Source organism: Hemitrygon akajei, chromosome 19 (assembly GCF_048418815.1).
Source record: "Hemitrygon akajei chromosome 19, sHemAka1.3, whole genome shotgun sequence".
Lineage (NCBI taxonomy): Eukaryota > Metazoa > Chordata > Chondrichthyes > Myliobatiformes > Dasyatidae > Hemitrygon > Hemitrygon akajei.
The window spans coordinates 23826969-23842436 of record NC_133142.1 but is presented as its reverse complement, the minus strand read 5'-3'; the positions used below and the strand labels follow the sequence as shown (position 1 = coordinate 23842436).

The following is a 15468-nucleotide window of genomic DNA, read 5'->3' as shown; positions in this document are numbered from 1 at the left end:
TTGATTAACAAAAAGGTGTTAACTTACCTGCGGTACTCCAAGCCAGTCATCTGCTTGTTGCATAGCTTCACGTGCATTTTCCACTGGTTTACTGGTGTCCCAAATTTCCCAGTCTGGGCACAAGCCTGAAACCCAGCAAATCATTAGAGCATTATTGACACCATCATGTATTCAGACATAATGTTACAACAGTATGTGTATAAAGCAAAATTCCTATACCTAGAACTGGCACTAGAAATAATTTGAAAATCATTATACATCTCTTGAAAGCTGCCAACAAGCTGACAACAAAATCATTGGATTATTTCAAAGAAAGAATTAAATCATCCCCTTACCCCAAAGTCACTAATAAAAGGTCAAATGTAAAATAAAGTTAAGACCCAAAATTTAAAGATAAGACTGTTTCAATGGCCTGTGGCAATACAGGAAAGAAACACTGCCATCAGGAATCAAAAATCCATCCCCATGATGTTAAGTACTGATGGTCCGTAGAAGTATTCAGGGCAATTTCTGCCACATTTCTGGACTGGTAGTTTAACTGGAATCCAGGACTTCCCACTGAAGGATGAATAAAGGAGAACTAGACATTTCCCACATTTTTCACTTACAGTTGAAAGAACTACTGCCCAATGTCAGAAACAATCAGTTCAACAGCTATATCCATATCAGGCACTGTTATGCCAAAGATTGCACACTTGTCTTCAAATAAGACTTGACGAGCTGCTTACCTGGGGCACAGCTATCAACAAGGGCACCCAGGGCTTTCCCATCTTTCCAGTCATTGCTGAAGTTGGTGATTGGCAAATCAGGTAGCTTGTTCTGAATCCATCCCAGTAGTCTTTGTTTGGGTGTCTGATTCTTTACATCATCCGCTCCTTCATCATCCCAAACTGGCATAGAAATGGAGTAATGAAGAATCAAAGTCCATATCAGTCCGAGAATGAGTTTCAGATTCCCATCCACAATTGCTTTGCTGTCTGAAAAATGAAACAAAAAATTCATTAGTTGGTGCAAGGACAGTGGAGGAAAAAAATTGTATAACGAAGCCATTTCTTAATTTCTATTCCACAAAATGTTGATCAAAAATACTCTACAAGAGGTTTTGCAGATTCTGGAAATCCAGAATAACACAAAATGCTGGAGGAACTGTGCAGGTCAGGCAGCATCTATGGAGGGGGAATAGACAGCCCGAACCGTTGACTCTTTATTCCCTCCATAGATGCTGCCTAATCTGCCATTTGTGTGTAATCCATAAATGACCTTGTTGCTGATATCTGATTGCAGATAATACAAATATTGAACTATTATACAGCCACATTATGGATACTTAACAGATCTTTTCCTTTAAAAAAATAAACAAACTCATTAACTTAAAAGTTTCCGAAGTATCGTGGTGAAATTTAAACCTCATTCAGGCCTCCAGATGATTTAAGCACTACACAATTATGTCTAATTTATACAGTAGTACTTTAATGCCAAAAGTAATCACAGCCACCCCCATTACAAAGTGCTATTTCAGCACAGGAATTAAGAACATTAAAAAAAAACAATAAACTCAGCTTGAATACAGTGGATCCTGGTTAATTGAGACACATTGGGACCAGCACATTATGGCCCAATTAAGCGCTACCCTGATTGGCTGTCATGAAATGAGTAACAAAACATACATTTAAATGAAATATAGAACAATATTACTACAGTACCATAAAATTCTAGTTCCTAATACTTATGGATGGAGGAATTTATCCACGTAGCGTTCTTTTGACTGATCAGCAGACACCTAGTGCAGATAATGAACTGTCTTCCTACAATGCTGCTGATGATCGCATCCTCCAAATCTTCATTTTCATTGTAATATTCAAGATGATTGCTGATACCTTCAAATGTTTCGAAGTTCCTAACTTGCTGATGTAGTTAAATTGTCTCTTCACTCCCAGCCTGAATGCCTGAAGCTGCAATGAGCAGAACAGTTCTGACAAGCAACACACACAAAACGCTGGAGGAACTCAACGGGCCAGGCAGCGTCTATGGAAAAAGGTACAGTCAACATTCCGGGCCGAGACCCTTTACGTGTTACTTGGATTTCCAGCATGTGCAGATTCTCTCGCTTGTGACTGGAGAACAGATCTGAATTGCCTTACTGCTCATTACTGCTGTAATAATGTCTAGCCGCTGCTTTCTGAACTCAAACACGATTGCTTGAAGCATTGCGTAGGTCTCCAACGACCACACTATTGCATGTGATTGATGCAAGTTAGAAACTGTTCAGCAAGTCTCACGTCTCAATTAAGCAGCATAGCTCCGAAGGAGTGAAGGGAATACCAGCTATTTTCTCAATTAGACTTCCTTCCCATTTTAGCTTTCCCAAATATACACCTGCCCCAATTCACAGGAATTCACCATATACCTCTTCTTCCTTGCACTTATTATTAAAATAGTAAAGTTCCACCAGTTTAATGCCATTCAAAATAAAAGTTGGAACCACAAAACCCAAGACCAACAAGATATAAAGCAGGAATAGAACAAGGTCTTTAGAATGTGCTAACTGTGCTTATAACCAAATAGATCAAGTATACCCAAAAATAGCACAATGTTTGATTTTATTCTCAATTCAATACATCTTTTCATGCAATTGTTAAATATTCTTTGATAATACTTCAATTAAAAATGTCACTTTTAACCTCATGTACTGCCCCTGTTATGTATCCTTTATGATTCCTTACCTAAAGCCCCAAGATGCTATGTACAGGAACAAGCAAAATCAGTTTTGGTTTAAGAAATTAATACTTGATATAATAAAAGGTTATTTTGGGAGATAGCCAAGCACAGAGGTGAATTATAGTACAATTGGCATTTTCATAATGATTAACCGGTGCATTTACTCTTGTTTGACATGGCAGTAAACTAACATTTGGAAGAATACAATGCACCACATTTGCAAATATTTAAAATGAAGCCCTAGAGTCGAAGTGTTAAGCATAACTATATTATACACAACTTGTATCATTTGTTCAAAAGCAGCACATTTGGCATTTCTTACTTTGCATCTGAAAACAAACTAAATCTGTAGCTTCATGTAAAGCACAACAAAGTGTTGCTATTATGTTTAGTGTTCTATAGATGAGATAGGTATTTATTTATCATCAAAATTTTCCATGGTCTCCAAATAACTTTGAAGCAAATACTCTAATACTGCATCCCAAACCTTCACCCATCTTTTAAAACTTGCACCCAATGCAAAATGACGATAAAGCCATTTTATCAGAACTCGGGTACACGATGGGCCTTCGGTATACTTTAAGGCTCACCGCCGTTTCAGCAGCAAAATACGTTCAAATCAGTTTGCAGTTGGAAAGATGTCCTCTGGTGATATCATCCTCCCTCTTGGCATGTTATGCAACAGGAAATGCTTTTGAACCAAGCTTTTGTTTATTGTCATTGCAACATTTTACTTCTTCCAAGGATATTTGACTCAGTGACAACAGGAGATGAAGATTACTGAGCGTTTATTAGAATAGTAATCACCCCATGGTCAGATTAAGGTTGGTGTGACTCAATGATGGTGCTACTCATTTGATATGTAACCAAAATTTGTCAACCAATTAATCCCTCACCATTATATGAAAGCTCGCTCATTCCGTTAAGTGCCATGTCGTACGACTTGGGCGATTATGGTCGTTCAAAGAACCATGATCGCTCGTGGCAAATTTTCTACAGTAGTAGTTTGCTTTTGCCTTCTTCTGGGCAGTGTCTTTACAAGATGGGTGACCCCAGCCGTTATCAATACTCTTCAGAGATTGTTATATGCATCAACTGCTTTTACAACCATCCACCACCTGTTCCCATGGCTTCACATAGCCCTGATCAAGGGGCTAAGCAGGTGCTACACCTTCCCCAAGGGCAACCTGCAGACTAGCAGAGGGAAGAAGCACAGTGCACCTCCTTTGGAGGAGTTGAATCTCCACCCTACCACTCATACAAGACAGCACATCACCTAAAAAGGAAATGAAGTCATTCACCACAGATCTGGCAGTGATATCTGTGCCTGTTACAACTGATCCAAGGTGGAGCTTTTGCGAAAACCAGGTGTGGCTGCTTCATGTTTCAAAGAAGCTGAATACTACCTGTAAAATAAACAATTAACCAGCCTTCACATCTGACACTCAGCGTTCATTTGGACCAAAAGCTGATCAAGAGCAAACTTAATGTACAAACGTAGTAACTGTAAAGGATCTGGAGGACAGGTTGAACAATAATTATCAATTCAAGATTACTTAAAAACAGCACTAGAAATTTTGGATCATCACTGCACAGTAAGAATGAGGAACTTGTTCAAGGGGCACTTACATGGGGTTCTGGATAGTTTGCCCTATTTGCGACAGGAAAAGGATGGTAGGGCGAAGGAGCTATGGTTGGCAAGAGATGGGGGACGTCTTATCAAGAGGGACAAAGAAGCATACTTCAGATTTAGAAGGACAGAGAAAACAGGGCACTTTGGGAGCTTCAAGGTAGCCAGGAAGAAACTTAAGAAGGGGTACAGGAGAGTTGGCATGGCACACGAGGAAGCCTTGGATTAAGAACACCCAAGGAGTTCTACACACACGTGAACAACAGGTGGTGGACTTGAGTGAGGGCAGGTCCGATCAGGGATAAGATGAAATGCGCCTGGAATTGGAGGTGGTAGGAGAGGTCCTTAATGAATATCTTGCTTTATTATTTGGCCTTGAAAGGGACCTCAACAAATGTGAGATCAACGTAGAACAGTTTAGTAAGCTGGAACATGTTGATGTGAAGGAAGAGCAGGTGCTGAAACTTTGGAAAATCATTAGGATAGTGGGCCCAGGTTACTACAGGAAATGAGGGAAGATACTACTTTGCTAATGATCTTTGTATCCTCACTGGCCACAGGAACAGTACCAGAAGATTGGAGGGTGGCAAATGAGCTCTTCTCTTTGGAGCAAGAGAGGCGACTTGATAGAGGTGTACATGAGACAGAGTGAACAACCAGAGGCATTTTCCCTAGGGTGTAATACAGGAGGGCATAATTCTAAGCGTGATTGGAAGAACATATGGGAGGGATGCAAGAGGTAGTTTTTAAAAAAAAGAAAACAGTGAAGGGCGCATGGAACACGCACCCAGCGGTGATGGTAGAGGCACAAAGATATTTAAGAGACTCTTAGATAGGTACAGGGAAGAAAGAAAAAATAGAGGGCTAAAAAGGAGGGAAGCATTAGATTGATCTTGGAGTAGGCTACAGGGTTAGCATAACATGGGCTGAAGGATCCGTGCTGTTGTGTGTTCACTGAAGAAAAACTGTTCAAAAATGAAAGGGCAATAGGAGTCTCAACAGCAAGACTGCTGATCATTGGCTCTCCTCCTGCTCAAAGATTTAGTAGCATATTAACTTCCTAAATAACCTAAAAACCGATATATAAGATATTAATATTAAGCTCTTCACAGCCACCTCAAATCAAAACAAGATGTGAATATTCACATGGTCCTAGGAAGCAGAATCTTACTCCAGTGCTTGAATTACAAACTTCAAGTCCATGGCAAATGTTCAATGGAGTAGACAAGGATCTGGGATCATCAAGAAGTTCATGCAGTTCCTGCAGTCCGTAGTGGGACAGGCAGATCCGAAAGTAGGTGAATGACCTCGTAAGCTGCACCAGCTCTTGCAGGAGCTCAGATTATATTTCAGCCTTGTAACGGAGACATTACCTCGAGCATGAAGTCAATATTTCAGCATTTAATGAATGTAGATTCGAGTACAGAGCATTAAAATTCTGGGCGCAATTTATGGCACAAAATTTCAAATCTTGAATCATGAATGCCAAGATGAAGGGAGTGATATGCGGAGCAAGCGTGGAAGGTCATGGCTAGTCCAGCATTCAAGCATGGCATTCACGCAGAGACGCCCTTCTGTTTTTCCACACTTTAAACAGTCCAATAACAAACTGAATCTGATCAAATTTGGAATGCAAGAGAGAACAGGGAGGGTGACTGAGTAGTTAGTCTAATGTCCCATTGGGGAAAAGCTGGAATCTATTAAGTTAGTTGTAGGATATTTAGAAAGACATGAGGCTTCAGAGCTGTGTGTCAGAAATGACTATAGGCAGCCCTGGGGCCCTACAGGGGACTGTATTGGCTCCCTTCCTGTTTACCCTGTATACGTCGGACTTTAGATACAACACTGAGTCATGTCATCTGCAGAAATTCTGATAACTCAGCAATAAGGCAGGAGGATGAATAAGGGGCCCTGGTGGAGGACTTTGTCAAATGGTGCAAGCTGAATCATCTGCAGCTCAACAATCAGCAAGACAAAAGGAGATGGTGATGGACTTTAGGAAGACCAAGCCTGCATTGTCCCGTTACTATTGATGGTGAGGATATGGATGTGGTGTGGTACTACAAGTACCTGGGACGGGGGAGGTGGGGGGCCCTGGATGACAGACTTGAGTGGAGCACAGAGACTGTGCACAAGAATCAGAGTCGCCTCTACTTCCTGAGGAGACCGAGGTCCTTCGGAGTATGCCGGCCTCTCCTTCACGTGTTCCACAAGTCTGTTATCGCCAGTACACTCTTCTATGCTGTGGTGTGCTGGGGCAATGACATCAACCTGGGTGATGCCACCAGCCTCAATAAACGGATTAGAAAGGCTGGCTCTGTTACAGGAGTCAAACCGGACACACTGGAGGCTGTGTTAGAACAAAGAACCCTCCGGAAAATCCTGGCAATTCTGGACAATGTTTCTCACCCTCTTCATGCCACCTTGGCTGAGCAGAGGAGCAATTTTAGTGATAGACTAAGACAACTGCGCTGCTCCAAAAGAACACTATATGAGGTCATTTTTACCCTCGGCCATTAGACTCTAATGAGCCAAGAAAGTGATGACTCCCTCCTGTTGGAATGTTTGTGGTAACTTATTTTTATTCTTTCTACTTCTAATATTTATATCTGTGCACGCACAATGCTTCTGTGACACTGTAATTTCCTTTGGGATCAATAAAGTATCTAAAAACAGAAAATGCCTCGTGGTTTTAAAGTATTGATAAGTGCATTAGTTAAAGGATGTTTAACACACTGGGTGCCACACAGTAGTGTAGTGGCAGGCGTGACCCCATTATAGCATAGGGCATTAGAATTCAGATTTCAGTTCTGATACCCTCCAAGGAGTCTACATCCTCCCCATGGGAGGCAGGGGTTTCCTCCCACAGTCCAAAGACATACTAGTTAGTATGTTAATTCGCCATTGCAAGAGTGGCCCATGATTGGCCTAGGGTTAAATGGTGGGGGGGTGGTGTTGTGGGAGGGAACCACATAAATATAGAATCTTGATTTCTAAGTTACCTGACGTGCTCAAAACAAATGTTACTGTACCAGAGAAGAACTCCATTTTGGTTCATCTGAGAACTGGATGGACTAGCACTGGAATCAGTGGACTATCTACCTTTTAAACATTCTATCCCAAGAGTGGATTAGGTGGTCACACAACCCAGCAGTGCTGAACATGCACAGTTCTTCTTGATTCACTAACAGAAATTATAATTGGTACTTGCAATTATACCACACTTAATGCAGATTTAACACCACCATTGGGACAACATCGTTGAAAATTTCTAGCACTTGAAAGATGTGCAATGATTAATGAGTCATGTCTATAGGGGAAAAAAGCATCATTTCAATGAACCCAAGTAAATTTACCAACCTTGCCAAACTAGACAGAAAGCAACCTTACAAAGTGTTATATGTACGTAAGTAGACAGAGTTTTAAAAAATAAAACCAAAATTATACAGGTTTTTTGCAACCATACTCTATTTACCAGAAATCATTTTGTACCTTCATCCAGCAAGTCGTCATACAAATCGAAAGTGCCTCAAGGTTAATCAGCCGGCCAAAATAAAAGAAATGCAACAATTCAGAGCAACACTTTTAGAGCGGTGACATGTCCAGACAGCAGCCATCAGGGATGGGATAATGATTAGAATTTAGCTTTCTCTTCAAACTAAACCGTGCGCTCAAATCTGTGGCAAGATGCGTCCATCTATATTATCACACAGAGTGGTGGGTGCGTGGAATGCTCTGCCAATGAAGGTGGTTGAGGCGGATACAATAGGGTCTTTTACGAGATGCTTAGATGGAGCACGTGGAGTTTAGGAAAATAGAGGGCTATGCGGTAGGGAAATTCTAGGCAGTTTCTGGAGTAGATTACATGGTCGGCACAACATTGTGGGCCGAATGGCCTGTAATGTGCTGTAGGTGTCCACGGTCCATTGATCCAGATCAACTAGTGATCAGCCTTTAACACTTCTCCCCCTCTTCCTTAATGGAAGAACTTTCACCTAGTCAATGACACTAGTCACGTTACAGACTGCTAATTTAACAAATCAAACACACTAGATCCAAATTTGGGATAAAAGTCATCTAAAAATGTCACTGTACTTTAAAAATGTTATCACAAGCCAGTTGATATAGAAGATGCAACCTACGGAATGCTGATATCAAATGGTTTGATTAGTACATTACTCAGAAAATTAAGCCCGTTCAGTATAATTTCTCCAATGCCACAGTCTTTCAGAATGTTTGGGAAAGATTAAGATGACACTTTAAATAACAACTTTGATGTAATTAAGCAGAAATAGTTTGGAAAACTGATGTCTTAAACCTATAAACTGCAAGAAACTGGGACATGAAGTTGACCAACTCAGCACAACCAAAACCACTTCTGAACTGATAGGTACAAATTGCAAAGCTAGATTAGCTTTGTCACTTGTACATTGTAATACTGTGCAATGTGTCAGCAACCAACAGTCAGTAGGTTGTGCTGGGTGCAGCTCACAAGTGTGGCCATGCTTCCAACACGGCATGTCCACCAGTCGCCGGCCATAACCACAAACGTTCGTAATGCGAGGGCAAGCCACAGCACCCAAAGGAAACCCACACTATCATGAGGACTGTGCCACTGGAATTAAAAGCTGAGCAGATCGACATGCAGGAAGAACAAAAATCTTCAAATCCACAGGCGCCTTGCCTGAGTTGCAACCATTATGGGCAAGATTAAAGCACACAGATGACAGGCTACAAGTAGCTTGGGACAATGGGAAGGGTACGTGACAGGATTAATCATGCCATAGTTAATTTGCAAGTGGAAATACTGACGCAAGAGCCTGTGTCACATACAAGTTTTAAATGAGATACTGAACTGTTCCCACAAGCTATGGGTTCATTTTCAAGGACGCTCATCCCAAATTCTTTACATTTATTGTTTATTTACTGACTACTTTTTCCTTTTCTTTTTGTATTTGCAGTTTGTCTTTTGCACACTGGTTGTCTGCCCTGTTGATACAGTCTTTCATTGATTTTATTATGGCTATTATACGCCCGCAAGAAAAATTAATCTCAGTTGTATGTGTGACATATGTACTTTGGTAATAAATTTACTTCGAACTTTCAAATTTCAATAAGAACACAACAGTTTCATATGTTTAAAATCTATTTAAACACTTTAATAAATACATTTCCCAACTATGAAAAATTAAGCATTGCATTAAGTCTGAACCAACTAGACCTCTAATTACAGGCATTTTAATATACAGTAAAATTAGTTGGGAAATTTCAAGCAAAAAATCACTTCAGTAACAAATTTCCAACAATTTAAAAATCATAACTCAGGTGATTATGTAATCCACGGCAAAATTCAACTGGCACTGATCCATTTCACCACCCACCACCCTTCCTCACATATGAACATGTTTAAACAGATAAACATTTGGTCAAAATTCCAAACACATGAAAACTTAAGCAAAACTCTTAAAACTTTGTACAACATTTATGCAGTCTTAAAATTGATGAAATTCCACAATATTGCACTAAGAATTTAACCCATTGTTCATCAATACTAGGGACAATTTTGAAGACTTGAGAACTTGCATTACATTCCCAACTCATCATCCCAGCAGTTCAAAGACTTTGGCTGAATATCGTAGCCATAGCAAGCATAATGTTTATCCTCCAGATTGGATAATGGATTCACCTCAAGCTAACTTTCATAAATCAAGGATAGTGGGTAACTAGGCAGGATACAACAATTTCACTGCAAGTTTAGGCTTTGTGCTTTTGCAAACAGATAAATCAGAAAACTTGGGATGTTCAATTTATTTGCGGGCCCAGCTCCAGAATGAATTCAATTCAAAAATGGTGCAGCCCTTTCAACCGTTTTGTCAGAGCCAGAATCACCAGAATCTGAACAGGCCCCATGGTGTGCTTGCAGCTTTAAAGGCGTTAACATTTAAGTGTGCCAATTGCAAACACAAAAGACCAAGTTAGATTTTAAACGCCCATGAACTCAAAAGTCAAAGAGAAGATTCCCATGTTAGCAGAGAACATCCCCTCATTCACTGCACCTCCCTCTATCAGCTCAAAGTCCTTTCTCCACCCTCCACTATTTACTCCAAGACCAAATGCAGATTAAACTCTACACAATACAGGAAGGAAAATGTGCCTTTAAATATAATGGTAGGTAATTTGGTGGGGGAAGATTTAATCAGCCCAATGGCCAAGAGTTTTCTAACAACGCAAGCCATTCAGATCACTGAGAATATGACAACTTTCAGCATATTTCCATTCCTCCACAGATCATAAAGCCATTAACTATTGGATGAGCCACGTGTAGACAGCTTGCCATTTCTGCACTGCTCCCCATTCTAATTTTAGAGCAAAGTTAATCTTTCATGCTGTAGTGCTAACTGATAACACATGGTACTATCTTAGAACAAAATTCATAATTCCAAAACTGTGCAAAAGGTCAGGCATCATGGGGAAAGGGAGAACTGATCATTCGTGTATGAATTTGCCCCATCCCAGAACTAGAAATTCTGATATTTCCTTTAAATCTTACTGGCCCTCTCCTATCCAGCATTTTTTTTTAAATATAGAAGTTACTGTAGCTGGAGTTTGAGAAGATTCAAACTGCAATTACATAAAACAGGTCATTCCCCCAACTATTTAAGATAAAAACTTGCAAGTCCGTAAGGCACAGGAGCAGAATTAGGCCACTCAGCCCATTGAGTCTACTCCGCTATTCCATCATGGCTGATCCCAGATCCCACTTAATCCCATACATGTCTTCTCGTCATATCCTTTGATGCCCTGACTGATCCGAAAATGATCAACTTCCACCTTAAACATACGCACAGACTTGGCCTCCATGCAGTCTGTGGCAGAGCATTTCAGATTTACTAATTCCTGGGTACCTCCTGCCTGTCAGCCATTCCACTTTCCATGCCAGTATCTTTCTTGTAACGCCATAGGATTTTATCTTGTTGAGCAGCCTCATGTGTGGCACCTTATCAAACGCTTTCTGAAAATCCAAGTAAATGACATCCACAGCCTCTCCTTTGCCAACCCTGCTTCTTACTTCCTCAAAGAACTTTAACAGATTTGTCAGGCAAGATTTCCCTTTACAGAAACCATGCTGACTTTAACTTATTTTATCATTAGTTTCCAAGTACAGTACCCCAAAAGCTCATCTTGAATATAGAGTCCAACACTTTCCCAACCACTGAGGTTAGGCTAACTGGCCTGTAATTTCCTTTCTTTTGCCTTCTTCCCTTCTTAAAGAGCAGAGTGATATTTGCAGTCATATCTTTCTCATCTGCAAAATGCTTCAAAGGTCCTTCAAACTCAGTATCCATAAAGTTACATTGCAAGTAAAGAAGCTTCAATAAAATTAAGAGCCAAACATTGCAAGGGAGTTCTAGATCACAACTCCAATGAAAGTTTAATATTTATGAAAATGGGATTACGCAAGACATTCAGACTGGAATGTACACTTACTGCATCACTAAAGCTAGGAAAGAATAGGGACCTCAAGGACCAAAAGGAGACACTTTTGTGTGGAGCCACAGGAGATGGGCAAGGTCCTTAACTGTCAAAACACTCTGAAGAGATTAATACTTTGTAACTAGGTGGTCTTAGGAATAGTCTACATTACAGTAAAGGCAGAGCAAGTCAAATCATAGAATCTGACTAGGTTTATCCAAGAACGCCAGGGAAGGTGAGACGAAATTTCAGGAGCCCTGAATGAGATATTTGCATCACTGGGTGAGATGCTGGTTGACAGGAGAATAGTTAATGTTGTGCATTTAAGGGCAGCAAAGAAAAACCTGGGATCTATGAGCCAGCAACATCTCGTCTTTGATAATGTTCTCCATGGCAGGCCACTCTGGAAGGTTAAATTGCATGGAAGCTGATTGGATACACAATTGGCCTGATGGTAGAAAGCAGAGGGTGATGGTAGAAAGCAGAGGGTGATGGTAGAAAGCAGAGGGTGATGGTAGAAAGCAGAGGGTGATGGTAGAAAGCAGAGGGTGATGGTAGAAAGCAGAGGGTGATGGTAGAAAGCAGAGGGTGATGGTAGAAAGCAGAGGGTGATGGTAGAAAGCAGCTTCTCTGACTGGAGACCTGCACACAATCATAGTCAAGTTTGATAATGATACTAAAATAGATTGTACAGTAGACAATGAAGGTTGATTTTCAAAAATTACAGGGGGATCTTATCAGCTGAGTTACTGGGCAGTGTGTTGGCAAATGGAGTTTAATTCTAATGAAGTGCAAGGTGATGCAGATTATTGACAAGTCAAAAACAGGGCAGACTTCCACAGTGAAAAGCAAAGTACAAATGCATGGTACTTTGTACCACTGTAAGGGGTGTCACAGGCAGAAAGGGCGGTGAAGTCAGATTTTGGCATGATGTCAGGGCATTGTGTATAACAGATAGAGGTCACGGTGTGATTCCACTCAGGGAGGGGAAGGTCAGCAGGAATGGTGAAGACATGACAGGGATGAGAGCTGGGATTGGGCGGGGGGGGAAGAAATTAGCTTGATGCATCGGGGGGGGGGGGGGGGGGGGCCCAGTTCTAATCCCAGCTGTGTATTCACCATTCCTTCTTACTTCCACTGAGGCAGAATGTGCTGTCCTCAGCAAGGGCCTTGTCTTTGTCCCACTTCATCTGCACCTGCCACGTCACTGATCTCTTCTTCTATCTCCAAGCCCACTCCTTTAGCAAGAATTCCCCACCCCACACTGATGACCCCTTCTCCCATCCCAAACCCTCCTCTTGGAGGCTTCACTCAGGTTCTCTGCCTACCCTCGATCTTTTCATCTCTAACTGCTGACGAAATATCAACCAGCTCAGTACGTCAAACTCAGTTCCCTTACCTCATGCTGCTCGTTTCTACCTCCTTCTGAAGATCCACAAACCTGACTACCCGGGTAGACCCAATGTTCTGTCCCATGGAACTAGTGTCCTCATACCTTGACTTCATTCTATCCTTGATTCAGTCCCTTACCACCGACACCTACGAGACTTCACAGGCTCTCAATCTCAGCAACTCTCCATTCCCTGGCCCTGACCATCAGGCTATGCCCCATCAAAAATGCTTTAAAGCTTTCTACTCCCCACCTCACAACAAAAGAACCAACCAGTACCCCTCCACCACCAACCTCCATTTGGCAAAACCAGACCTCACCCACAACAATTTCTCCTTTGGTTCCTCCCACTTTCTCCAGACTCGAGGCCCCCGCTACTCTGGCCTTTTCATAGTCTATGTAGAATAATCAATGCTTGAAACCTTCCCTGGTAATGCTCCCCCAACTCTTTCTTTGCTATGTTAATGACTCCGTCGATGCCGATTCATGCACCCATGCTGAGCTCATCAATTTCATCAACTTTGCCTTCCGTTTTCACCGTGACACCTCCCTCCCCATATTTAATCTCTGGAAACAAACTGCCTACTGGCATCTTTTATAAACTCAGCAATTCCCATAGCTATCTTGAATATACCTTTTCCGACCCTGTATCCTGTAAAAATGGTATCCCCTTCTCAGTTCCTTTATCCTGGGAACAGATGCGGCAGAGATAAGACTTTCATGTCCTCCTTCAAATAATTGGGTTTCCTTTTCTCCACCATTGACGCTGCTCTCACCTGCATCTCCTCCATTTCCCACAAATCCATGCTCACCACATCATATGCCACCTTAACAAAAACAGCGTTCCTCTTATCCTAACCTACCTCCCTAACCAATAATAATATTCTCCACAATTTCGACCCCCCCATCTCCAAAGGGATCCCACCAAACACATTTTACCATACCCCACTCCTTCACTCTTTGCTTTCTGCAGGGATCACTCCCTCTATGTCCATCCATCCTTCCCCACTAATCTCCCTTCTGGCACTTATTCCTGCAAGCGGCCAGACTGCTACACCTGCCCATTAGCCTCCTCCCTCACCTCCATTCAGGACCCCAAACAGTCTTTCCAGGTGAGGCAACACTTCACCTACAATTCTGTTGGGGTCGTCTATTGTATCCAGTGTTCCCAATGCAGCCTCCTCTATATTGGTGAGATCTGTCATAAATTGGGGGACCACTTTGTTGAGCACCTCTGGTCTACCCACCAAAAGTAGAATTTCCCCGTCGGCCAACCTTTCCTATTCCCATTCTGACATGTTGGTCCATGGCCTCCTCTTATGCCATGGCCACTCTCCGGGTGGAAGTGCAACACCGCTTATTTCATCTAAGTAGCCTTCAACATGATGACATGAACATAGATTTCTCCTTCTAGTAAAGAAAGGTTTTCCCTCCCCTTCCTCCTTTTTCTATTCCCACTCTGGCCTCTTCTCACTTACCCAACATCTGCCCTGGTACCCCTACTTCCCTTTCTCCCATGGTCCATTCTCCTCCATCAGATTCCTTCCTGTCCAGCCCTTTACCTTTCCTGCCCACCTGGCTTCACCCATCACCTTCTCGCTAGACATCGTTCCTCTCCCCCTGCCTTTTTACACTGGTATCTTCCCCCTTCCTTTTCAGTCCTGAAGGGTTGCAACCCAAAACACCGACCGTTTATTCCTTTTCACAGGTACTGCCTGACCTGCTGGATTTCTCCAGCATTTTGTGTGTTGCTTTGGATTTCCAGCATTGGCATAATCAAAGAAATTCTGCATTCTGTTCAATTTTCTCCCTCCACCCCAAGCAATTTGCCACCCTTGTGAAGTTACAAACTTTCAACACCAGAAGGAAAAGGGATTCTGCCGCTTCTCACTTTATCCAATATAACCAATATCCTGCTTCCCACTTGCAATCCAACCCACCATTCATCCAACAACCAAGAAATACTGTAGGCTGCCTTCCACAATCAATTCTCCAATACGAGTGTGCTTTAATGCTTACTGTGGTAAAATGAACTACATTTACAGTGCACAAGGGTAAAGATTAAGAATAAAATTAGCAACCAACTGAAGATGAGGCATCACGTCAATAGAATCTGGATCAATATCGTTTCTATATCTGTTCCATCTTTTCCCTGGAACTACTGAACATTATTAAGTCACATCTTGCATTTTGACCAAGTGAGGCCAATACCCTGCTCAGATTCACCTTTGCCATGGACTTCCACAGTGCAAAGTTC

At 41.8% G+C, this 15468-nt stretch overlaps 1 protein-coding gene across 1 annotated transcript in view; it reads right to left on the bottom strand.

The window, feature by feature from the left end:
• LOC140741828 (filamin-B-like) overlaps positions 1-15468 on the bottom strand; it is a 162284-nt gene that overhangs the window by 81442 nt on the left and 65374 nt on the right. The window contains 2 exon segments of the mRNA XM_073072270.1: positions 28-125; positions 729-977. Of these exon segments, the coding sequence (XP_072928371.1) occupies positions 28-125; positions 729-977 (347 nt within the window).